At 41.8% G+C, this 27,005-nt stretch overlaps 1 protein-coding gene across 1 annotated transcript in view; it reads left to right on the forward strand.

Annotated features, from left to right (window-relative positions):
• The window catches only part of LOC136706918 (cadherin-18), a 234,593-nt gene that overhangs the window by 117,220 nt on the left and 90,368 nt on the right, over positions 1-27,005 (forward strand). The window contains exon 4 of the mRNA XM_066680665.1: positions 24,158-24,452. Coding sequence (XP_066536762.1) covers positions 24,158-24,452 — 295 coding nt within the window. The remainder of the gene's footprint in view (positions 1-24,157; positions 24,453-27,005) is intronic.

Raw genomic sequence — 27,005 nt, forward strand, 5'->3', positions numbered from 1 at the left:
TCTCTCTCTCTCTCTCTCTCTCTCTCACACACACACACACACACACACCTGCTGCGAGAGCCATCATCAGTAATAATTCCGGTACATCAGTTCCTGCACTGCTTTGTGTTTTCCTTCACTCTCTTTCTCTCACCGTGAAAACCATTTAGCCTCGAGGCTGGAACTCAGCGGGAGTGAGAGAGCAATTAGAGATCGAGAGAGGCTGACAAGAGCAGAGAGACAGAGAAAGACAGAAAGGGCGAGAGAGAGGGGAAGGTGTCATCATGGGTATTAAGAACACATTGTAGATTGGATTAGGTGAATGAGTGAATGAGGTCGGGGCAAAGTGGAAAAGATGACACGACAATGAGGTACAAAAAAGGAATGTCAGGGTTCGAGATAAAGAGGAAGAGTGGAGAGACGGGTGGAATATGGAGACGTGGAAGGAAAGGAAAGTGCCACAAGACGAGTGAAGAATCACCAAAGCGGGGATTAAGGAAAAGTGTATTAATCGTAGATCAGTTAAAGGGAACGTCTACAAATGTGAGGAACTGCAGTTCTCTCTGGTTTTTCACATCTTTTGAGGTGGAATGGTATGTTTCAGGGGAAAAAAATGACTTGTTTGTAAATGGCTGAAGTTTAACTTGACTTTGACCTTTTTATTCACTCTTTGAATTACCACAGAAACTCATTTAACTCCAGCACTTTAGTTTATAGCGCTTTCAGTCTGAGTTTGCTTTCATGCAGCTAGCACTCCCCTGAAAATAGAGTCAGTTTCACTTTAAGTAATGTGACTTGTCTATGGAGCAGGAACAGAGCAATATCATCCTCTCTGTTCATGCTTTTCAACATTTGGAGTTCTCTTCATTGTCTAGAGAATCCCAGATTCCTTTTCACTGTCACGGGCAGAGAGAGAAAAAGCCTAGCATACCGGACCGATACACTGTTTTTTTTTTTTTTTTTGCTATTTACTGACACTGGGGCTGTGTAAAAAATGTTAGACAGGTTTCGAATATACGAAGAGACCTGAGAACTTGCAAATGTTGAGGAAGCATTTGAATTTTATAATTGTGTTTTGATTACAGTCATGAATGTCGTATTTAAGACCCCCCTAGCCAACACTCGGAATTGAAAAAACAGACAAATTTCCCTAATACTAAGTTTAGTTTGGTCACATCACATATTTGAGGCAATTCCGCTGTTTTTTAAATGTCAGGTACCAGCTGGAAAGGTATAAAACCCCCAGCATTGTGATGGAACAGTGGAACTGTGTTCTCTGAAGGTATGCTATCCCATAGCATATGGATGTGCCACAACATCAGTACCTGACATCGCTAATACTCTCATGGAGGAAGGGTGAAGTGGTCACTAAAGCTGTGGTCAGGAAATATAGCTTATAAGCTCTTACAGCTGGCTCATAACACTGGACAAGTATGAGAGATTATAATAAAGATGACAGATGGATAGATAAATAGATAAATAAATAGAGAGAGTGAGAGAGTAAGGCTAAAGCTAGAGGAAACCTAGAATGAGATGCTAAATATAGGTAGAAACAGTGAGAAACAAGAGAGAGGGTGAAAGGAAAAGACAGAGTGATGCTAAAAACAGGTAGAAACAGAGAGTGAGAGGGAAAAACAGCTGCTAAAACTGTAACAGAGAGAAGATGCTAAAGCTAAAGAGACAGAGAGAGGGTGATAGAGTCAAAAAGAGAGAAATGCTAAAGTTAGAAGGAATGACGCTAAAGCTATTTAGAAACAGAAAGGAGAGACAGAGACAAAGGGAGAGAAAGACTAACAGAGAGAGATGCTAAATCTAGTTATATACAGAGAAAGAGGGGGAGAGACCAAGAAACAGCAAGAGCAAAACAGAGGTTCTAAGGCTGGGTAGAAACAGAGATGCCAAAGCTAAAAGAACAGTCAAGAGAGTGGAAGATGGACAGAGGAAAGAGAGAGAGCTACAAGTATTAAAGCGTGAGGGATATGGAGCGCTATGGAGAGCTACGCGAGTGGGACGATAGCACCAAGGAAGGAGGGAATGAAGCAGCGAACGAGTGCAAACGTGGTTAAATACCATTTTATTACAAACCCCTGTGGAGCCTACAATTCAAATGCGTTCCTTTCTGGATGTGGAAGCTGAAAGAGAGGTGGGGGTAGGGGCTTCTGGCCTATTAAAGGTGGAATTTCAAAGGGAACACACGCAAGCCTTCTTTCCTCCTGCTTTTGCTCTCTTCTTCTGGAGATATTACTTGTGTCTGTGTGTGTGTGTGTGTGTTCCTTTTCTATTATAACAAGGCAAACTATCACAACACTGAATATTCTCGGCGCAGTTCAATTGCAGCTTCTCGAGGCAACTTTGCGAGGCTTTAGTAAGTGACGGCCAGACTACTCAGTCTCCCCAAACAAAGTGAAAACTGATTCCCGAGGCAAATCACAAGTGATATTAAACGGCCAGTGGCTCCTTGATTACTGCCCCTGCCATCTTTAGAAAGGTCAGCGCTTTTATCTAAATTCTTTCTGTCTATTTGCCTCAGCTGTCCAGAACAGCTTCTTGAACACTACTCATCGCTATCTATCATATGTGGCTTCTAGGAGTGTAAGAAAATGTTGATACACTTGAGTATCGCAAAATTATGCTTTGCAAACTGTATCAATTTTCAAAAACACAGTATCAATCTTAATTAATGGTTTACATGAAAAGATTTCTGGCAGATGTTTCATGTCGTATTGTGTTTAAACCTCCAACTGCTAGAGTGCATTTTTGTACTCTGCCTTTTGACATTAGAGTCTGTAAACAAGTCACTTAAAGCGGACTTCTGCAATTGCGGGGAAACACAGTTCTCTCTGTCTTGTTTATGTTCAGGATCTCCTCAGATTTTAAGGTGGAATGGTATGTTTGAGAAGAATACGTTGTTGATGTTGTTTGTACGTGGCTGAAGTTTAACTTGTCTGTCAGTTTTGAATTACCACAAAAACTAATCTGTAACTCGAGTTTTGTAACAGTTTTGGTAGCAGTTATCTGCCCCCTGAATTTGGAGAAATTTCCACATCAAGTGCTCCAAAACATTGAAAATAAGTAAATATTACCCACCTATGGAGAAGGAATAGAATAAAATCCTTGTCTTTTTTACATATTACAAATTACATATGGAGGCAGCACGGTGGCGCAGCAGGTAGTGTCGCAGTCACACAGCCCCAGGGGCTTGGAGGTTGTGGGTTCGATTCCCGCTCCGGGTGACTGTCTGTGAGGAGTTGGTGTGTTCTCCCCGTGTCCGCGTGGGTTTCCTCCGGGTGCTCCGGTTTCCTCACACGGTCCAAAAACACACATTGGTTGGTGGATTGGCGACTCAAAAGGGTTCGTAGGTGTGAGTGAGTGAATGAGTGAGTGTGTGTGTTGCCCTGTGAAGGACTGGTGCCCCCTCCAGGGTGTATTCCCACCTTGCGCCCAATGATTCCAGGTAGGCTCTGGACCCACCGCGACCCTGAACTGGATAAGCGGTTACAGATAATGAATGAAATTACATATGACTATGAGCAGAGTGTTTTTTTTTTTTTTACTTATTTACAGACACTGGGGTTTTGTAAATATATTAGACCAGTAGCAAATGTTGAGGAAACATCTTCTGAATTTATAAAAAGGTAATTGCAATCATGAACATCACCTTTAAGGGCACACTGCTAACAATAGCTTTGTAAAGCGAATCTGTATAAAAGCATTGCCCAAATATGGAAGACTCTGATTTTTTACATATTTTGGGTTCCACAACAAAGAAGGCAATAGGTGCTACATTCATGTTCACTTTTTTATTTATTTATTTACTTCTTTTACATTTCTTTATTTTCTCATAACAATCCTGCAATTACTTTTATTTTGAAATGAAATATAGATAAAATTTTAAAATTTTAATTCCTTTCTTCAGATTGTTTAAGACATAGAGTTATGTTTGATGTCACAGGAGATCTGCATGTGCATTTAAGATATTCCCTGCAAAATCCAGCATCATGGGCACTACTTTTTCTGCAGTCTGAACAAATTAACAATTGCATGTAGTGATTGAAAAAAAATAACTAAATAAATACAAATGTGGAGACACATGATGCATATTCCACTGTTCTGATTAAAAGAAAAGTGTATTTTTATGCACGCAGGCTTTATGCTTATGGTGGTTTGTTTTCCTAAAAATTGCAATATATCACAATATCTCCTTGTTTCTACTCTCACTCATTGTCCATTCTGTCTGCTCTACTGACCACAGAGGAGCACTTTGTAGTTGTCCACCTGTTGCTCTGCATACTTTGTTAGCCCACTTTCATGCTGTTCCTAACTCGTTGATCCACATTGTAGATGTAGAGTCAGTGAGAGTAGCTCTTTTGTCGCTGCACAGTTTGTCAGTCTTTTTGTATTCCTTCATCAGTGGACACAGTACGCTGTTGACTGGGCATGTTTGGTTGGTGGACATTACACTGACACTAACCTGAGCAGCACTGCTGTGTCTGATCCTCTCATACCAGCACAACACACACAATGTTAGTGTCATTGCAGCGTTGAGAATGATCCACCACCCAAATCATACCTGCTCTGTAGGGGTCCTGACCATCTAAGAGCAGGGTGACAGTGTGCAAACAAAGTGTGCATAGCAACGGATCCTGTAAGGTTAATAGATTCAGTGTAGGAAAAAAAGGAGGTGGTCGTCATGTTATGGCTGAACACTGTATGCCTTTACTATGCTCAGGTCGTTTTAGTATTATTTATTAAAATTGGTATGCAAATCTCACAATAGGGGTGGGCCGCAGCCCCCTCAGGACCACCAGTATTTGCATAAGGGTGTATTTGCATCAAAGTTATTGCCTGTGGTAAGCTACAGTATTCACATGCAACTAAAACACACTGACCGAAGGCTTTTAGGGACCCCTAATAAAGCAGCAAGTTCCAAAAAAGAATATCCAAGGAAAATTAGAGCTGATATTAAGGCGCCCAGCTCCGTGATTACTGACCACGCGACTATCTTTAGAAGCAAGAAATGAAATGTCAGAGGTTTCTCGCCCGGCTCGCTGCTCTGAAAGGTGGCTAATTGATGGTGACATGAAGCTGTACAATTACAAAGCCTGTCTGGTGGATTGGGACTGCTCCGACACACTCACTGAATGCAGCCCTGTGACCTTGAGTCACTATTTATTTGCTGACCTCCAAGAACGTGAGTCCACTTCACTTATTTTCCAGCTAAATTCTGGAGCTACATAGCGCATGTTGCTAATATGTGCATTTACATTTATGACATTTATTTGACAGATGTTTGTCTCAGAGTTTTATTAGTGTTAGGAGTCTTGTCCAGGGACTTGCAGGGTTTTACTGTCTGAGCAGCGAATCGGTGGGTTTCGGGATCACAGTGGATCCAGAGCCTATGCTGTAACTCACACATTCACAACTGTGGACATTTTCACATGCTCACCCTGTCACTCACACACTCACTCCTCTGGACAATTTCACACACTCACTCAGCCACTCACAAGTCTAGACAGTTTCACCCACTCACCCTGTGGATAATTTCACACACCAACCCAGTCACTCACACACACACACACCTAGGGACAAATTCACATTCTTGCCAAGTCACTCACACACACCTATGGACAGTTACACACACACACACACACACACACACCTGTGGACAGTTCCATACACTCATCCAGTCATTCTCGCACTTACTATTGCGGACAATTTTTGCATAGTGAATCCACCCAAAACGTGTTGTTGCACTGTGGGAGGAAACTGGAGCACCTAGAGGAAACCCACACAGACACAGGGAGAACACACTACACTACTAACAAAGAGTGTCTTTTGACTAGATTTGAACCCAGGACCCCAGGACCCTGGAGCTGTTTTGGAGTGACACTACTTGCAGACCAATGTGCCTCTAAATGTAGAGCTGCTTTATAATGACTAATTTGTTTAATGTGGTATTTGTGTGCATTTCTTTAAACAGTGATCTCCCTAATTAAACCCTGCAGACTTGTGTGTTCTGTAAAAGCTATACATATTATTACTTGGAAAATCTAGGTGCTGTTGACCTGAGATGTCCAATCTTTATGCCAATTCCGTTTCATGTTAGCTCCAGGGCATAACCCACAAAGAAAACATCAGAGACTATGCACGTCTTGGCTGTTCGAAGATATTTGGGGATCGTGTATAGATTTTTGCCTGTAGTATGCCTCTATGACATTAAGGACAGCTGTTGAATCACTGCCCAATTCGGAGTCAGTGTAAAGAAACCTCAGAAACCGCGGCTTTGAGGTTTGAATGTTGTTACCTTTTTTTCTTCTCCTCTACTGTGTTCTTACTAGCAGAGCCGTCTGGGCTTGGCAGGGGTCCGAGCAGTAGCCTGTGAGTAGGCGGCCTGCCCTTTACGCGTCCAGAAGAGAGCCTGCGCCCTTTCTTACTGCAACACCCTCTTGCTGAAACTATTATGTAAGGCATTCATCATCAGAACAGGGTAGGCCAAAAAATAAAATAATAATAAAAAAAAAAACCCAGCAACGCACAAGGAACGACCACACACTCTTCCGTCATAGATCAGCTGATTATGATAATAACTGCAAAGAATTTTGCACGAATTTGCATATTCTTGGGGCCTGGAATCGTCTCATTCCACCATAAATAATGCATGGTGGAAGGCTGGCCATGATAGCAGTAAATAGCAGTGAGCTTGTGGTAATAATGTTGAGCAATAATGGTTATGAATAATACACACTTGAGGGAGATGGGAGGGGGCTAGCTGAGTCAGAAAGAATTAGCTCTTGCTTTCTCATTCTTTTCCTCTGTGTATCTCTCTATCTCTCACTTCTCCTTCCAGACAAACATTTCTTGAAGACCTAGGTCCAGCACCAGTGATTACTGTAAAAGAAGTAGGAAACAAGTAGCCCCCATCTTTGCTACAGACCAAGAAGCCAAGGCCAATCGCATCAAACCATGCGGACCCATGGTCATCTTTTGCGTACCATAGTCTGAGGCAGTGGCCTGGCCATTTTTATTTCAAGCAAAAAAATTTTTTATGTGGTCATCATCTGCTAAGGAAAGGGCTTTTAATAGCATATTACACTATGTCCAAACAGTTGTAGATCTCGCATATGATGTCATACCAGCTCCTTTACAGATTCCTTCACAGCTCGTATAATTGCTGTAGACAAGTAGGAAACAAAATGGGAGCTCCTTATAAATCAAACTGCATCTTGTTCAGAGCCGAGTGTCAAATAGAGAGGTATAAATTCCTGTTGTATTGAAGCAACACTTTATAACTCTTTCCCATATAAACTCTTGATACAGAGATAAATGAATATTTATATTTTTGGCCAAAAATCACACATTGATGACTGGAATCCTCATCAGTTATGATACCTCTGAAAATATCAGTCTGGTCCTGATACAGAGAAATGAGTTGAGCCAAGAACAGCTTCAAGCTTGCAGTGCTCTGAGAGGCCTGTGGGAACTGGACTCTGCTCAGTCAGTGGAAGCCACTCAGAAACAGGTGTTGCTCGTCCCCATTGCATACCCACTTACCACACTGGTTGATCCCATCCAAACAGCTCTAATACCATCACATCTCCCATATTCTCCACAACAGATGTCCAGGGTTCTGCAAGGATGGGAATTTCTGACACAGAACTGAGGAAAATGACAGGTTGGTTGAATGTGCAGCTTCTTTCAGAAAGTGGTAGAAAAAGTTGCTGAACCTTTGTGGCCACAAGGATAGTTCCTGTGTAAGTGTTATCTGGCTAGTAATGTGTTTAGCAGTCAAACGTGATATCTATTGGAACACATTTCTTAATATCATTAGGATTGAATTAGTTTTACATGGGGAGCTGAGGTAAAGTAATTTTAGCACAGAATGTCAGTAACGTGCCCCCTCCAGGGTGTATTCCCGCCTTGCGCCCAATGATTCCAGGTAGGCTCTGGACCCAACGCGACCCTGAATTGGATAAGCGGTTACAGATAATGAATGAATGAATGAATGAATGTCAGTAACGTTTATGATGGATTCACACTGGATAAAAAATATTGGTGAAAATAACAGAGATGGGAGTGGCTACTCGAGTCACACATTGGTGTCACACAGTGGTTCAGACACAGCAGTGTTACTGGAGTTTTTAGACCCTACTGTTCTGTCTGTTTTGTCCCTACTGTTCTGAGAATAGCCCTCCTACATAAAGTATCCAGCCTTCAATGACAGTATCTTCAAGTCCTGAGATGTAAAACTTCACTCACTCATAATGCTTCACACATTTTTTTAAACTACAACTATAAGGAGTTTAATGGTAATACATTAATGAGATACATGTTCAATACCCATTTGAAGGCTGCTACTGTTTGAAGTTTTACTCCTCTGACATATGTACATGCTAGACATTTGTAGATTTGTAGATTTGAGTGTGGTGCGTCGTGCAACATCTGAAGTTCACCATATATCTGAATGACTCATACTGCTTGTTTTACTGAAATGGGAGTGCACACTCTGAAAAAATGACTGAAATGTTCTATTCGGATGGGATTAAAACTACTGAGATACTCCAGTATTAATTATATTTTCCCATGTCCATATAAAACTAATTCCATCCAAATAGGGCTTTAGTAAATCTTAGAACAGCTGAATGGCATAGTGCAGAGTGCACAACAAGCAATATAACCTTTTTTAGATTTAGATGCATACTCGCTGTGTTTAGTCTCCAAGTAGCAATGTAACTGTCTGGCTTCAAAGCATCATTCAACTAGAGCTCTGAGCAACAATGCAGGGCGGTAGCTGTTCATTTTCTGTTCCAATGCATGTGAAACATACTGTTAGGTACTCACTGTTGCATTTTCTTTGTTTTGGTTTATGCTTGGTTAGAGTGGTCATGTAAATTGTAGGTGATCCTGCCTCAGGAGCATTTGGCGTGAAAGACCCTGTTTTGTTTTAAAAACAGTGGAATAAATCTGGAACAAATGTATCTGGCAAACAGGATTGGAGATATCGTTGTCAAAAGGTGACAGAAAAATGTTGTTTGACCTTTGTGGACATTTATGGCCACCTTTAGGGAACTGGTCAGGTGTAAAACAAATTTTAATTTTAATTTATTTATTTATTTATTTTCATTTTTTTAGATTTTTCAAATTTGTCATATAACAACACACTAGGCTTTAAGCCGCAGTTGCAGCAGGAACCATAACCTTAAGCATCTTTGGGCAAGATTCCCAATGTAACATTAACCTACTTACCTGAAATTAGGTGGTTGTTGTAGTGGATAACACCACTGTGCAACACACAGCAAAGGGTTTAGTTTCCAACCAGAGTTCTTGGACCAGACTGCTAACACTTCACTTGTCTAAATTTCTGCCATAATTCGCATTAAATTAGATCTAGATAAGAGCATCTAACAATTGACAAAATGACTATAAAGCTATAGGTTTTATTGCCCTTTTACTTCAATACATAAATTAATTGTGTGATTATATAATGGATTTCATTTAATACTTAAGGATCTCTCATTCATTGTAGATATTGAAGTAAGGAACCTTACTATTACTTATGTGATAGAATGCCATCAAATATGTGCAGTGAACATCATGGGCAAAGTCTTTCTAGAGGAATAGAGGATGTTACTGCAGCAAATATGGACAGTCCTCTTAAACCTACCCCTGATTTCAGAAGGAATGTTGGCTGAGTTATGAATGTTTTGTCATATACCGTACATATTTCTACCATTTTAATTATTGATGTAGCCTACCTTGGACTGGATAGCCATAATAAAAACACATCAGTATTTGACTGCTCTGGGCTGTTCTGATAGCCCTTCCTCTCTTTTTTACACTCTTGGCAGAATTGGCAGTTAGTGAGATCCTCCAAGTGTCCTGAGCTGTGTAATGACGCTGCATTTCTAAAGAAGCCATGACAGTTCATATATTTCAGAGAAAACTCAAAATCTTCCCAGCTTGCCAGCAATCTGTGATGGACGGATGACCTGGGTAGGTAAATATTGGGTAGAAGAAAACAAACAAAAATAAGACTTCATCTCTTTGGCATGGCCCATGCTGTGGTTATGTTGTACCAACCATGGAACAATTTACCAAGCACACTCAGGCTCTGGCTTCGGATCCCCGCTTTGTTTTGTGATTGTGCCCTGTGTGGTTGCGATCCACCGGACACAAACAACTGATGTCCCTCAAGAAGGAGGGCGGATTCCACAGCAGTAGATTTTGGTATCAAGCCGATATTGCAGCCCTGGGATGTTTTACCACTAGGATTCCTACAGCCTGGGTTAAGTAAGGAAAGGTTTAAATTCAGCCCAGAAGAAGTGGTGTGTCTGGTAGCAGCCTCAGCTGGTGTAAACACTTTTTAATAATGCAGTTGAGCTGGCTGGGCCGATGTTAATTATGTGTCAGTGGGGGAGATAAAGGCTTCTCCTGAAGCTCCTCAGAAAGCCGCAGTCTCAGGATCCGGGAGGATGCAGGTGCAGACCTCTGGTCAGCAGAGCAAGTCAGGGGTCACGCAGATGGGAGGTCAGTTGTGGGGGGAAAGTGGATCTGCTCTTAGACATCTGCCAGGGACAGGAAATGGGGAACTAGCCAAGCTAGGTCACTTCGATTTGGCAACAAGCTCCTGCTGAGGGACCTGCCATCAGGGCAACAAGGGAATCTGGCAGCAGAAGCTACTGCTGTCTTGTTGTGCAATGCGACATTTGTTCTTGCTGTTTTGAAGGAGTGTTGTGAAGGGTCCCTACAGTTGTAAAGGGCCCCTACAGTGAAAATCTGATGTTTTTCAATACTCCAAATGTTTGTACAGTTCTCAGTTAGTTATTCAGCCACTGTCACACATTCACACATTGTCAATTGTGGACCAACAACTTGTATAGTCTTCTTAGAATTGGATGCTCTGGAGTAGCCTACATTAGCCTAAGGTCACAATGCCCAATGGCAAGCATTGACTAGAGTGGTTTAAAGCTCCTCAGCACCCATTTAAGCTGCTAAAAACAATAATCATGAAGATGACGTCTCAGCCATGAACACGTTTACATTGGACAACTTATCCAGCCTGCAGTGGAACTCAAAATAAGTGGAATATAAATTAAATATGGCTGTTGCTGACTGCTGGGAAACTGTCATACAACTGCTTCCTTCCAAAAGTTTCAAAAAGTCCCCAAGGATTTCAGTAAAATCTCAAGTTTTATCCTCATACATTTTTGTCCAGACTTCTGTTTGAATACAGGACACAGCCAATCAGCACTGAGGTTATTTACATTAGGGCCGAACAAAATAGGGCCAGAATGTATATCACGATATATTGCTTAATTTTGGTCGATACAATACAATTCACATAGGGATATTTGTTCATTCATTCATTGTCTGTAAAAGCATATCCAGTTCAGGGTCACGTGGGTATACAGGTGCACTTATTCTACAACTACACACCATAATCCAACTGTTGCTTTGCTTTTGTTAGCTCCTTTTCACCTTGTTTTCCAATATTCAGGACCACTACAAGACCATCACAGAGCAGGTACATTTTGGGTGGTGGATCATTGTCAGTGACACTGATGTGATAGTGTTGTGTTAGTTTGTGTTGTGCTGGTACACAGTGCAGTGCTGGTGGAGTTTTTAAACTGTTCAGTGATGTCCTGTGGGCAGAGTCCTGTGGGCACACGTGAAGAACTAGAAGATGGAAAATTAAACTGAACAGTGTAAGGCACATTTATTTCCTGCAGAATGCAGGGAAAATTTTGGTGCTTTTTTTTTCTAAGTGGTGATTTGGGAGCAGAATTGTTTGGAGATGGTGTTAAATTGTTTGGCATTGCCTGGTGTGTAGGGGTCTGTATTGGGTTTGTGGAGGAGGTCCAAGTGCTAAAAGGTCATAGCAGCAGGAGTATGTGTTTGAGCTGATCTGGAGTCTGTTTTGCTTTTGTGTGAGACTCATCCTGTTTTCCAGGTTGTGAAAGAGCGTAGAATTCATCCCCATCAACCATAAAGCACTTGATAGGATTCCCCTGGTGGTGGTGGTGATGGTGGTGGTGGTGTGTGTGTGTGTGTGTGTGTCTGTATGCATGCTAGGAATTTATTACACTGTGGGAACCAAAACCTGTTTTCACATAATGTGGGGACTTCTATTCCTGCCTAACCAAGCTGGCCAATCATAAAATTTAAAGATATGTTGTTAGTGTAAATGTAAGGTTGGGGTTAGGATTAGACTAGTAGGTGTGGGATTATGGTAAGGGATGGGGTTAAGTTAAAAGTAGCTATGGTTAATTTAAGGGTAATGTTTAGATAGGGGTCACTAATAGGTGGATTTCGGCCTACATCATAAAGTGTGTCCGCCTGTGAGCGCTTTGTGACGGTGGAGGGGCTCAGCAGCACCTGCTGGACAGAAACTGTGATAGAAGTCAGAAAGAGTGATAGAAGTCAGTCTCCAAACACAAGCAGCTACAAAAAACCCACCAGAAATAGAAGCTCGATTTGTCACTAGTCGTTTTTAACAAAGAAAATGTCGCTAAAAGGATTAAGAAAGTCTGGTTCAACGCAGAACAGAATGAAAATGTAATGCTCCCTCCGAGCTTTACACCAAAGGGTCGCTGATTCGCTCATTTCGCTGTCAATCAAAAAGGGATTCAGCCTCAAACAAGTCATCCAATCAGAAGCTGAGCGCCCGGGCCAACCGAGGCCAACCCAGTGAGCGTCCGATGGGCGGGACAAAGCCCAGCATTTATCCAATCACTCGTCTCATTTACCTGCACTTCGCTGCTTTGCTATTGAACTCTGTGGACGCTCAGCGTCCGCACTGTTTAAATCACTGTGAATCTGCGCGAATGATTGAGACGAAAGCCGCGTCTTTACCAGTGATAAGAAGCTGATTCCGAACAAAAGTTAATTGCGTTGTAGTGCATATTTATTCAATGACATGTACACACAACAGTATATATTTTATCACTTATTTTTTGACATTTTAGGGGAAGCTGAGCTTCCCTTGCAGTCTTAGAGCAATCGCCACTGGTAGGGATCCAGTCTCTGATCACTAGTTGAACTGTGAATGTGTGTCCACATAATGAACTGTCTACTAAAAAGTTCAGCAAAAACAGAGACAATCATCCTGCTGATTATGCAGCGAGTGGAGGAAGGTTGACAATATTATGGCACTAGTGGGAAAAACAGTAAAGCCAACTGCAACAAGACAAGTCATTAATTATTAATTCATTCATTCATTATCTGTAACCGCTTATCCAATTCAGGGTTGCGGTGGGTCCAGAGCCTACCTGGAATCATTGGGCACAAGGCGGGAATACACCCTGGAGGGGACGCCAGTCCTTCACAGGGTAACACAGACACACACACATTCACACTTTTGAGTCGCCAATCCACCTACCAACGTGTGTTTTTGGACTGTGGGAGGAAACCGGAGCACCCGGAGGAAACCCACGCAGACACAGGGAGAACACACCAACTCCTCACAGATAGTCACCCGGAGTGGGAATCGAACCCACAACCTCCAGGCCTCTGGAGCTGTGTGACTGCGACACCACCTGCTGCGCCACCGTGCCGCCCAGTCATTAATTAATTAAATTTAATGAATAACTCTTGTTAATGAATACCTCCTGCGCAGCAGGTAGTGTCGCAGTCACACAGCTCCAAGGACCTGGAGGTTGTGTGTTCAAGTCCTGCTCCGGGTGACTGTCTGTGAGGAGTTTGGTGTGTTCTCCCCTTGTCCATGTGGGTTTCCTCCGGGTGCTCCGGTTTTCCTCCCATGTTTCGAAAATACACATTGGTAGGTAGATTAGTGACTCAAAAGTGTCCATAGGTGTGTGTGTGTGATTGAATGTGTCGCCCTGTGAAGGACTGGCGCCCCCTCCAGGGTGTGTTCCTACCTAGCGCCCAGTGATTCTGGGTAGGTTCCGGACCCACCGCAACCCTGAACTGGATAAGTGGTTACAAACTATGAATGAATAAATGTTTAGGGATTTTGCAAGTAGTAGTTATGGTTAAGGTTAGGGTTAGGATAGTAGCATTTAAGGTTTACTGGATTAGGTTTAGTTAAGTATCCACAAAATGAATGGAAGTCTATATAATTACTCCAAAATCTATGCAATCACACTTGTGTGTGTGTGTGTGTGTGTGTGTGTGAGAGAGAGAGAGAGAGAGAGAGAGAGTGTATGTGTGTGTATGTTTGTGTGTGCGTGTTTACTGGTTTGTGAGCTGCTGAACCGCTGTGTTCAGCGCAGTCAAAACCCATTTCACACGAGGCCAAGGAGTGTCATTTTCCTTATCCCTGCTTTTCCCTCGATAGTCAGCACTTGCAAAAAATACATCTTGCGGAGGCAAAACATTCATTAGGCTAATGCATGGATGCAAAATACATTTTTGGGGTGGAGATTGGTGGTAGTGGTGGGGTGTGGGTTGGGGGTTGGGCAGGGAGGAGTGTTGCCTCTCTCGATGTTTTATGATTTATTGTGTGGCAGAAATGTGAAATTGAGTATAGGCGCATAAGTTATTTAAGTGATTTAGAGGTTGACACCGAAAATTATTTTTTCTCTGTAACCCCCACATCCCCCTCCCTCACCAACCACAACTTAATGATTTATGGTTATTGCAAAATGTGCAAGTGAGTATATAAGCATATTACCTTATGATAATATAAGTCATTTATGTGATTTAAGGGGCCGCCCGACCACTCTAAAGCGGGTTTTCCCTGGCAGCTGTCCTTGGCACTAAGTAGGACTAGCGCTAAACCACACACCTAATTTGGATGGATTTTATGGTCTATGGAGTGTCACAGAATAAATGGAAGGCCCCCTTTTGATATGGCCCATGTTTCTATTCTTCGTTTTTTTTGCGTGGCATAATTCCGACGGCTTTATTCTCCTTTTCTGAAGCGATGGCCCCATTGAAGAATATTATATTTGGGTGTCAGCTCATTTGGATGACATTAGTTGTACCAGATGTAATTGTAGCTGTGATAAAGCGACGCTGGTGTCTGCCTCATTATGCTTTGCCATCCAGTACCAGCCTGTGATGGTATTAAGGTTTGCGTTTATGGTGGATCGTTATTACTGTAATGTGATCAGGCATCTGCCTGGCTGGATATTTGAGATGGGATTACTTGTCTAGCCGTGTATATGAATTTCTGCAAGAAAGCCTGCGTATTTGCCTCCTTTAGGGGACTGAGTGTTGGAAGAATGAGGAAAAAACATGAGCATTTTGAATTTGCAAAGACGTTTAGCAACCACATTTGAGTTTAAGCTTGCCCGAACGATTCACAAGTCTCAGTCAGAAAGGTATGACATCCTTGGCATTGGGCTGTAGAGTGTCTGCACTCTCAGAAGTGATGGAGCTCCATTAAGCACCATTGGGTGTGACCTGAGCTGGAAAAGCAAAACTAATCAGCCAGCATCCTGACTTCACTAGAGTTGCCAGCAGCCATACCACCTTAAAATCAGAAAGTCAGAGTAGGCAAATTCACCAAAGCTAAGCAGGTTTGTGCCAGTACTTGAGAGACCTCTTAGGCAGACTTGAGTGGCTGTTGACAGTGGTGTTCTGCCAACTGGAATGCTGTTCCTGGGTCTTTGTGGATCCCACTGTACTAAACAATTGGTGCCATCCTTCAGATGAACTTCTGACTTTTTTTTTTAAGTTGCTGGGAATTTCATCGGCAAGGGTTTTGCTTCGATATCTGGCTAAATCTGCCACTGTAGTCACTTCTTGGCCTCCTGGTCATCCCCATCTCAGTCAGTGTTTCTAACTTCTTTTCTTCCTAATAGCGTGATCTGGTTAGCATACTGGCTAGGGATGGGTATGGATGCTGCACTTTGGTGATCATCATCTCCCTAATGTTCCAAAGAATATAAAGAACTTTGGTGGTCTAGAAAAGCAATATATGCCTGTAAACATCATTCATACATTCATTAATCTATTCATGGCTGAATGCCATCACACCCACACAGCTATGTTTGTGCTATGCCATCGAGCCTTTTCAGAAGTAAAGAACTGCAAAGGGACAACCTACATTTTAATACCGTATGCCATATTTACAAATCTCCAGAAAGTTCTGTTCCTTCACTCCCATCACGCCATTTTTTTGTCTGCTTCATAAACCTAAAGGCCACAGCTGCCCCGTTACTTACAGAGCCAGAAAAGTAGTTTACCCAAGACAAGAGTCATAATATTGCATTCTGATTCTGCTGACCCTTGCGAATCTCGATTAAATAATTTCTGATCCACAGAACCGGCAAGAACACCAGAGGTCAGGAGAGTGATAGAACAGTATGGTCACCTCCCTCAACATTCAGGGCTGAATTCCCTATGAGCAAGGCACTGTGTGTTGTTCACTGCTGTGCAATGATGAATAGAGCACATTTCATGAAACCCAAATGTGGATTGTAAGTAAAGAATTCAGTTCTGTTAAAAATTCTCATCATATTGCAATGAGCTACGAGGGTGGAATAAGTAATATCAAATTACAGCATGCTTTTGATATTGCTGGCAGTGTGTCTGACTCCTTAAGTTGAAGCGATGCTAGGAATTTGCCGTTTGCATCGCCTTGAGAAATGCCTTGAGGCATGACTAAGGTTGGACTGAAAGATTGGCAACCAAAAACATCTTCCAAGCAACTACAGACCACGTTAACATAATAAACAGTTAAAACAATTATTTACTCCCAGTGTAATGATAAATAAGCCTTTATCATATGTAGATACCTCATTTGAGTGATCTCATCCATTTTTAGTGCACCCACTCAACACATTATTGTGTGCACCATTGAGCACTCACAGCTTATGTAAACATAGGATTCTTCAGGATTGCCTTACCTTGCACTGACTAGACATGTATAAGCCTCTGCAGTACAGGGCTGTGGAGCATCTCCGTTCTCAGATCTGATGAAGCACCATTCAATCAATTTGGTAGGGTAAAACCTGGATTGGCATTCCAGATCTAGAGTTCATCATCCAACATCAACTCTATTGTGATGGGTGCAACCAATTCCTTACAGGCCTTTTGCAACATCTACAGCATGGTTTTTCAAACTTTATTTTAGTAACCCACATTTTGTCAGTAGATTTTTATGGTGAGGCACATAAAACATTTACTACATTATAAAATAAAATATAACTGACGTTGGTCTGTTGCAGGGGTCACAAATAGGGGGCCCACTGTCTGTGTCCGGACCCAGATGCTCTCCTGTCTGGACCAGGACCTGTAACTGATGCACTATTAATATCTGTTTTGAGTGTTTGCTTTAAATTGTATGACTCTTCTTGTCATTACAGTTCAGGTTTAGTGCTCCAGGAAATTACCAGAATAATCACGTGTTTCTGCATATCACACGTAAGGCTACTCAGCCAATCATATGTGTGCATTATAATGAGGGCCCCAAACACCACTGTCCTGGTGCCAGGAAAAATAGCCCAAGGGATATGATAAAAGCTCTTTTGGCACACTTTCGGGATGACAGTGTTGTGCGAGTTAAAACCAGAAGCTTTAAAAATAAGAGAACAATTACATGTTGAAATTCTCATAACGCTAAACATGGATTCCTGTCCTTCAGCATAAAGAGCCAATCAGCTTGCTGTTAGTGGTTAAAGTCCCACCCTCCAGCAGTTAGGACCAATCAGATTTCTGCTTATGTAAAGCAGTAAGTCAACTGCAACTACCAGTCATTAGGGACTTTATTTACATATGCATTTTTTTCAAAATCATTGTTTTATTTGTGCATTTGACAATGACAAAAGGACATTTTTAAAAACATATTTGTTATTTATAATATTTATAAATCTGGTTGAAATATACTGAAATATAATTGATAATTGAAAGGGTAATTTGAGTTGAAATGTCGTTGTTAACTACATAAAATGTTGCTATAACTACAAGTCTACTTCAATACGCAGGATATGGCACTAATCATAATTCAGGTTATACATTATGTTCCAGATTTTGGTTTGAGAAAGTTTCTCTAACTGGACCTTGATGAATTAATTACCCCTTGTCTATTGGTTTCTCCACACCATTATTAACAATATTTCAGAATTAGGGTGAACACATTTTTCCATTTTTACCTAGGTGTGAGGGGGGGGGGGGGGTCTCAGTTCTTGTTGGGAAATAAATCCATAAATGGCATTATTCATAAATGGCAGTATTTTCTTCTTTAAAACTATGCTAACAGTTGTATTATCTTAGATTAAATAAGTTTTAATATGTTATGACCTTTCCTTCATAACAAGCATAACACATCACTAGCAGTAAGCTAGTTAATATTCAGTTCCATCTTAAATGGTGAATCATTTACATTCTGGAGTCGGAATTTACTGTAACATGTAGAATTGGAAGGTTATCGGGGAAAAAAAGAAAAAAAAGCTGCAGAATAAGAAGCTGAATTCAGTTCCATTTCACAGAAGAGATAAGATTGGGTGATAATATAGGATTGTTGAACTCTTCTGAAGGCACATAACACCTTTAAGAGTGCAGCAGTGATCCTCTGATATCACTGGTGACAGCTACATTAAGAAAACCTCTTTTAACCATGACACTTTGTAAACCTGTTCCAAGGATGACACTCCAAAACAAGGAATATGGGTAAAAAGGCAGTCTGGGTTACAGCATAACATAAAGCTTGCATTCGTGTACATGTTCATTTTGTGTTTGTGTGCCTGTTAAAATTCAGTTTTTTAATAAGTATTATATTTCTCTGAAACCAGTTTCTTTTGCTTGAGGGCCTGGATGGGAAAAAACCTGATCTTTTGTATAGCCAATCCCGAGAAGAAGTCACTTAACACCATTTCAGAATTAACACTGAAGAAACAGGTACATACACAATTATGGCCATATTGTAAAGGCTCATTTATGCTCATTGTTAAATATGGAGTTGGATATGCAGCGAGCCTACTGTCCATAATCTGCATTCATTTCGTCTGTATTTGTGCATGTGCTCTGAAAGGTTACAGATACAGAGGGTACCACTGGAAACCATGGGGCAATGCAGCCAATAGTTCAAGCAAAACACGACCACTGATAATATGCACTACATAGGCAGTGAATGTTATGTTTGAAATGGACTATAAAGCCTTCAGACCTCATAATGATAGAAATACAAACCCGTGTGTTAGTGAGAGAGTGTGACACAGGGGTTGTAGGGGGGGGGGGGGGCAGAGACAGAGAGAGAGAGAGAGAGAGAGGGAGAGAGAGAGAGAGAGAGAGAGAGAGAGAGAGAGAGAGAAAGACTCCTGTCAGTAGCACAGTAACTCATTCGGACATGTTTATTGGATGGCTGGTCAAGGCTGCCAGCAGCAAGTAAGCACTTGCTGGACGTGGCGTTGACCAGGTCAAACCCTGGGACAAACTCTACACTCTCGACACACACCCCTCACATTCTTCACACTTCTCCATTCTCCACAGAGTGCATTCTCTTTTCCGTTCATCATCATCATCCTGGCGACGCTGGCCTTTAATGATTGCAGCAGCTTCATTAAGGGCCTCGTTAAGTCTTGTCGTTAAGGCCGGTCATTAAGGTCCTTCGTTAAGAACCCCAGGCCTGGAACCACTTTAACTGACCGTGAGTTCCAGCCCAGAGCTAATGGCTGACAGCAGGATGTCTGAAGCATTATGTGGGGACAGCGAAAGAGGAGTATCCTTAGCAACAGTGCCCAGGCTAGTGACAGGCTGGTGGCCATGTTGAATTATTTCTTGGGGGTTGTTTCCATTGGGATGTATTTTTTATGAACCTGAACATTTGTGTTGTATGGTCATAGGATCACGTTCCTATCGTAACAGCATAGAAGCGGCGCTGGCCCTTATTTTAAGTTGAGGTTTTTTACCACCCAGACTAAGAAAATTAGACAAGGATTAGGACAGGCTAATTGGAATAAAAATTATAATAAAAAGTTACTTATATAGTGCGTTTCACGTAACCAAGAATGCTTAAATTGGAAGTGCTATTGTAGCCCCACCTGTGTGTGGCTTGCACCCAGAAACCAGGATAATTCAAACAGATCACTTTAGCACAAAGTTGAAATCGGTCCCGTAAATTAGTCCCTTAGTTGGCAATAAAACAGGTATTGTTGTTAGCAAGAAGCTAGCCAGCTAATGTTAGCAGTGTGAGTGAGTTAGCATTCATAATGTTTTACATTCTCAAAACCACAACACATTCCAGATTTAATCAGCCTATGGATCAGTATTTTGACTGAACTTTAGAAATTTACAAATGGAGAAGGGCTTTTTCTTTTCACACTTTTAACTCTGTGGACAATAATGGACTATGTGGACATCCAGCACACTCCAAATCCCACCACCACACATGCTCCAACCACACTGCCATCCACCACATTTTACTGTGGTTTTAAGAACGTTCCTTCTGTCTCAATAGTAGTATTACTTCATGTACAATTTACTAGTATTCTATATACCTTGTTAACAGGATTATTCTGACTCAGGTTCTATATTTGATTGTTGAAGTGATGTCTTAGTTTACATTAAATGTAAGTAAAATAATTAGTGCTGTTAAAATCTACGTGTTAATGCACTTGGGAATTCAATCCATTAATTTTTTTAAACGCTAATTTATCTTTTTACCAAATTTGGCCACAGCTTCCTCCATCAATATTTTCAGAGCGTAGTGATGTATTAGGGGTTTTATTTGGTGGTGTAAAGCAGTGTCACTACTGTTGAGTTGATGAAATTTATTTTAAATCATAAGTCTTAGTCCTCTCTCTCTCTCTCTCTCTCTCTCTCTCTCTCTCTCTCTCACTAGAATACTAAATATAATGACATATGAGAAATGAATATATATATATGAGGGGTGGTGGTGCAGCAGGTACACAGCTCCAGGGACACACAGCTCCAGGGACCTGGAGTTTGTGGGTTCAAGTCCCACTCCGGGGGACTGTCTGTGATAAGTGTGGTGTGTTCTCCCTGTGTCTGTGTGGGTTTCCTCCAGGTGCTCCGGTTTCCTTCCACAGTCCAAAAACACATGTTGGTAGGTGGATTGGCGATTCAAAAAGTGTCCGTAGGTGTCAGTATGTGAGTGTGTGAGTTATCCTGTGAAGGACTGGCACCCCCTCCAGGGTGTATTCCATTCATTTGGTGCCCAATGATTCCAGGTAGGCTCTGAACCCATCGCGACCCTGAACTGGATAAGCGTACAGATAATGAATGAAAAGTTTTTTTTCATTCCTGCTTGTGCCTAATTATGAGTTGGGCTGCAGATTTTAACCAGAACCTGACATTTTTAATGCTAATAGTGCTATATATTTTACAACAGAGGAACTCATTCTGCTGGTAGATTCAAGATGAGCATACTTGACCAGTTCTCAATTTAATTAAACATATGGTCAAAGACGGGGGACATATGCTGAGTTTTTTATGCATATTGGGGACATGGGTTCTAATAAGGCTAATATAGGTAAGTTTACAAAACTGCAACAGAACGGTGACGTTTATGTGACACGTAGCTAGCTATGTCTGTTAGCTTTCTGTTAGGTGTGAAGAAACAAAATATCAATTTATAGTGAACTAAAATCAAAATATATCTTATCCTAATATTCCCTGTGTTTGTGTTTTGATGCATTGGAAGAAAAGAAAAAAACAAATCAAATCCACATTCTCTGGTAATGTTGATGACATACAATACTGGGATCTGGGTCATCCTCTGTTTTTCTATTGCAGGGAAAACCAAATAATGAAATGTACATGGACCGTCCAAGTCTTTAAGATCAACTTCTTACTTCTTACAGAACTGGATAAATGCTTACAGACAATGGATGGATTAACATTTTCTAATCGATAGATACTACACATGCAAATGTAATTTCATTGTGTTAATTTTATATTGATATGTTTATTTTATATTTAAATATAAACTTCTCAGTACTAGTTTTAAGTGCTGAAATGACTGTGTGATTGTAACAGTCATCTGTTTAATCACACACACACACACATAAAAGATCGACTATAAAAAAGCAGTGATTTAAAAATTAGGTAAATGCTAAATTATATTATTTGAAATGTACTTTTATTTTGTTTACACCCACTAACCCAGTCTCTCACACACTCATACCTTGTCACATACAATCATACCTGTGGACAGATTTATACTCTCACCCAGTCACACACACACACACAGCTGTGGAGAATTTCACATACTCAACCAGTCACTCTCTCACACAAACACACACACACACACACACACACACACACACACACACACACACACACGTACAATTTCACACACTCACCATTGACAATTTTACACAGTCACACACTCTTTCGCCTTGTTTTTGGAATTTGGAAAGAAACCAGACCAAACTCTTCATAGACAGTGACCCAAGGCATGGATTGAATGGGAAATTCCAGGTTTCAAGCTCTAGTCAGACAGTGACACATGCTTTTGTTATTGCTTGGCAATAGTTGCAAAAGTTCAGGGGGTAAACAAGGCATAGCAGTATTTTCCTTTGACAAAATACAGTAATACTACCGCTGTAAAAAAACAGGAGGAGCAATCGAGAAGTTCTCCTCTCACTATTACCCACTCTATGGCATGGAATCTATCAGCGGGCATACATCTCCTGGGCTATGTGGGGCTTTTTTTATTTATTTATATATTTTGCCTCAAAAAGTGCAATCGGGGAAAGCAATGAATATTTTGATTTGAAAAAAATCCCCATTCTGGTTCCATTGAGGGAAATGTGCTTAGCTGTTTCCACAGTTGGATAACCGCGAAGCGCCGCCGTCTCCCAGCTCCCATTTTTCTTCCGAACTTGCGATGTCACACTTCTGCGGGGAGTCGTGCTATTCCGGAGGTCTTTTTTTTTTTTTTTTTTTATCCAGGCTGCTGTATTCCGGCCACGTATGAACAGTAATGAGAACGAATGCTGAGGCGCTGGGTGTGATCGTTGCTATTGTGAAACTTCGCTTGAACACCTCCCTCTGTTCACACTACACACAACTTATCTTCAGCACTGACTGTCCTCTCTGTGGTCAGCTCAGATCAGCAGATGTTGACCACAGTCAGTGGACTGATGTTCTCCTCTGGCCATAGTGGTCGTTAAAATATATGGCAACATTAAAATTACCTCTTTATTGACACTTATTGTCCATTCTCTCAGCTCCACTGACAATATAAGAGCACTTGTTGCTCTGCATACTTTGTTTGCCCACTTTCACACTGCTCTGCAAAATGTCAGGACTCCACAAACCCACACAGAGTAAGTGTTAATTATTTGGGTGTTGGCGTATTCTCAGTGCTGCAGTGATACTGACGTGGTGGTGGTGTGCTAGTGTTTGTTGCATTTATACAAGTGGATCAGACACAGCAGGGCTGCCTGAGTTTTTAAACATTGATAATAGAGAGTAGCTCATTTATTGCTGCACAGTTTGCGTTGGTCATCCTCAAGTCCTTCATCAGTGGATACAGGACGCTGCTCACCGGACGCTGTCGGCTGGATATTTTTGGTTGGTGGACTATTCTCAGTCCAGAAGTGACACTGAGGGGTTTAAAACTCCAGCAGCACTGCTCTGTCTGATCCACCACCACGACTGAAAAAATTCCTGCTCTGTGGTGGTTCTACTGAATGAAGAACAGGATAAAAGGGTGCTAATAATGTATGCAGAGCAACCAACACACTACAGCCTGTAATTGTAAAACCACAAAATTCAATGCACATGTATGATCAGTGATGCTGATAAAATAGACAGTGTGGATTTCATCCTGACAAAAATAATAATTCCTTCCCAATCAAACTGGATTTGGCCTACATGTGTGAACATAACCTTTAGACCAGAACATAGCACCTGCAATCGACCACCAAAATGACAACGCTCCTGTGGTTTTCTGTGATGGTGGTTAGAACCCATTACCTTCTGAGGGCTTGGAATCACTTGTTAAGCCTCCATCCCTCTGACTTTATCTCCAGTGTCATGTTTTTTTTGCCTCTCGTGTTTATTTGCCCGGCCCTCCTGTTTGTTGGTCTTTTATCCGATGATTGATCCAAATGGCCGACTTTGATTTGTCTCTTTGTGAGGCGGAGGTTTGGATTAGTCCTTGGCTTTCAAACTCCGTCCTCCACACACTGTATAATCTCCCCATACTGCTTCTTTTCACCCTCATCTCTCTTTTTTTTAGCCTTCACTGCCTTTCTAATCCCTCACTCTCTTATCCTTTTGCTCACTTTCTCTCTCTCTCTTTCAGCTACACACGGACATGGACAGGGGCGATGGACGCACGAGGTATGTGCTCCGGGGCGAGGGGGCAGGGTCGGTGTTTGTGATTGACGAGAAGACGGGCAACATTCACGTGACCAAGCCTCTAGACAGGGAGGAGAAAGATGAGTACAGGCTAATCGCCACAGCAACCGACAGCCAGACAGAGCGCGCCCTGGAGCCCTCTTCACAGTTCATCATCAGGGTGCAGGACATCAACGACAACCCGCCTTTGTTTGAGGATGGGCCCTACAGTGCCACCGTCCCGGAGATGGCCAATATAGGTACTGCCCCTCAGGAGTGGCGGTCTCAAAAGATTAGTTGAGAACATCAGGGGGTCTCCAATGAACTGAGATATGAATGTGAATGTACAGTAGGCGTACAATACATATCTATATTTATGCCTATTTGTCTGTCTAAGTCTGTCCATCCGTCCATCCATATATTCATCCATACGCAGTGGGATCCTATTCATCCTGCCATTCATCTATGCACACTAACACCCATCCATCCATCCACAGCAACACCCACCCACCTAACTATTCATCAACCATAAACCAATCAATCAGTCCATCCATCCATCCACACCAACATCCACAACGCCTACCCATCTATCTATTTATCCAATGTCAATTCCTCTCTCATTCATCCATCCATTCATCCATCAATCCATACCAACACCCATCCATTCATCCATCTATACATCCATCAACACAACTGTGTTCAAAACACATATGAATAGAGGAAAACTATGGCCAATTCTGGGGATGTCTGAGGGCTGGTTGAATTCGGAATGATTTACACACCATAAAAACACATTCTTGTGTATAGAAGAATGTAGTTTGGCTTATGGCCCTGCTAAAATGATATGCTGATGTCCATAAGTATTCAGAAACCTATTAATGAACTAACTGTTATGTGCTTGAAAATGAACCCCTAGCTAAGACATGTCTTTAAATGGCATACACAGTGTGTTATGTATCCATAGAGAAGCACTGTCATAAGGAAGAGACTTCATAGCATTCACACGTGAGTCAACTTCCACCATGCCTAAAGCCAAGCATCAACAAGAGTGGTATAAAGACCCCCAACAATGGGTTGTAGCATCCAGTACAATTGGGGATGAGGTGGAGTGGTGTTTATGATCCAGAACGAAGCATCCAACACCAGTTCAGGATTTCACAAATCAACTATATGGACAAAGCACTAAACTCATACAATCAGGCCTTTATGGACCTTGGTTTGTGCACTGGGGCACAGTCATGCCAGAACAGGAAAGGGCCTTCCCCAAACCACGACCACAATATTAGCAGCATGAAGTAGTCAAAATTGTGTATGTGTGCTGAAGCATTAAGTATTAGTTCTGTCAAAGAACTAATTAGAATGTTAGGTAAAGAAGCATGATCTGCCACTCCATATAACGAGGGCTGGACAATATGGCTAAAATTTATATCACAATATATCTTTACATTTAGGTTGATACAGTATAATTCCAATATCGATAAGAACAAAATAAGAGCCATAGAAATACTACCAAGAACAAACAAGAAACGTTACATCTCTTGTCAAAAATAAACCTCTTGGCTTTCTTAATATTAATATTTTTAAAGTAATTTTCTAAAATTTACAATTCTGTTCTTTGGCTATGGAAACCCATGCAATAAAGCACTTGATACACATTTATTGTGCTAATGTTAATACTAGAGGAGGTTTGGAATGAATATCTTTGCAGATATTTATTCATGGGGCGGCACGGTGGCGCAGGTCTCACACAGCTCCAGGGACCTGGAGGTTGTGGGTTCGATTCCCGCTCCAGGTGACTGTCTGTGAGGAGTTGGTGTGTTCTCCCCGTGTCCGTGTGGGTTTCCTCCGGGTGCTCCGGTTTCCTCCCACAGTCCAAAAACACACATTGGTAGGTGGATTGGTGACTCAAAAGTGTCCGTAGGTGTGAAAGTGTGTGTGTGTCTGTGTTGCCCTGTGAAGTACTTGCGCCCCCTCCAGGGTGTATTCCCGCCTTGCGCCCAATGATTCCAGGTAGGCTCTGGACCCGCCGCGACCCTGAATTGGATAAGCGGTTACAGAGAATGAATGAATGAATGAATATTTATTCATCAGAGCACTGGCAACTTTTACACACTGCACCTCAGCTTTCAGAGACCTCCCTCTGTACCTTTACATGGTCTACCACTTTGCAGCTGAGTTGCTGTGGTTCCTAAACACTTTCACTTTCAATAATACCACTTGCAGTTGATTTTGGCCGTATCCACAAAACAGACTTTTTGCAATGGTGGCCTCTTATTACTGTAGGAGCTAAGTTCAGTAATGTTTGTAAAGGCAGACTGAATTGCTAGATGCTTGATTTTATACATGGCATATCTTGTGGTTGAATGCAGTCAAATCCTCCCAGTAATGTTCTAATATCTAGTGTAAGGCACTGATAGAAGAGCAGAGGCTGTTACTGCAAGGCTTGTCCCAGTGTCGGTGTCCGCTGGCTGACCGTGAAATATGGGTTCAGCCTTGGGGTTTGATCAAAGATGGCCCCGTACAGAAAGCTCAGATTTATAGAGACACGCTGGTGAGCGAGACCACTGACAAGGTCGCAGTGACAACACTCATCAGCACCTCTGTCCTGTAAACCCCCAGAACAAGAGCAGGGTCTGATTTTCATTGCTGAAAACATAATGGTCTTCCTTCACATCCTCAATAAACGTATTGGGACACCGGTTCACCCAACGTCTCTTCTAACTCATACCAAAGGTTTTGAAAGTGCAGTCCAATGCTGAGGTGGGATCCTTTTAAGAATAATTCTTTCTGCAGGTTTCTTCACTCACATTGAT

This window comes from Hoplias malabaricus, chromosome 9, assembly GCF_029633855.1.
Source record: "Hoplias malabaricus isolate fHopMal1 chromosome 9, fHopMal1.hap1, whole genome shotgun sequence".
NCBI lineage: Eukaryota > Metazoa > Chordata > Actinopteri > Characiformes > Erythrinidae > Hoplias > Hoplias malabaricus.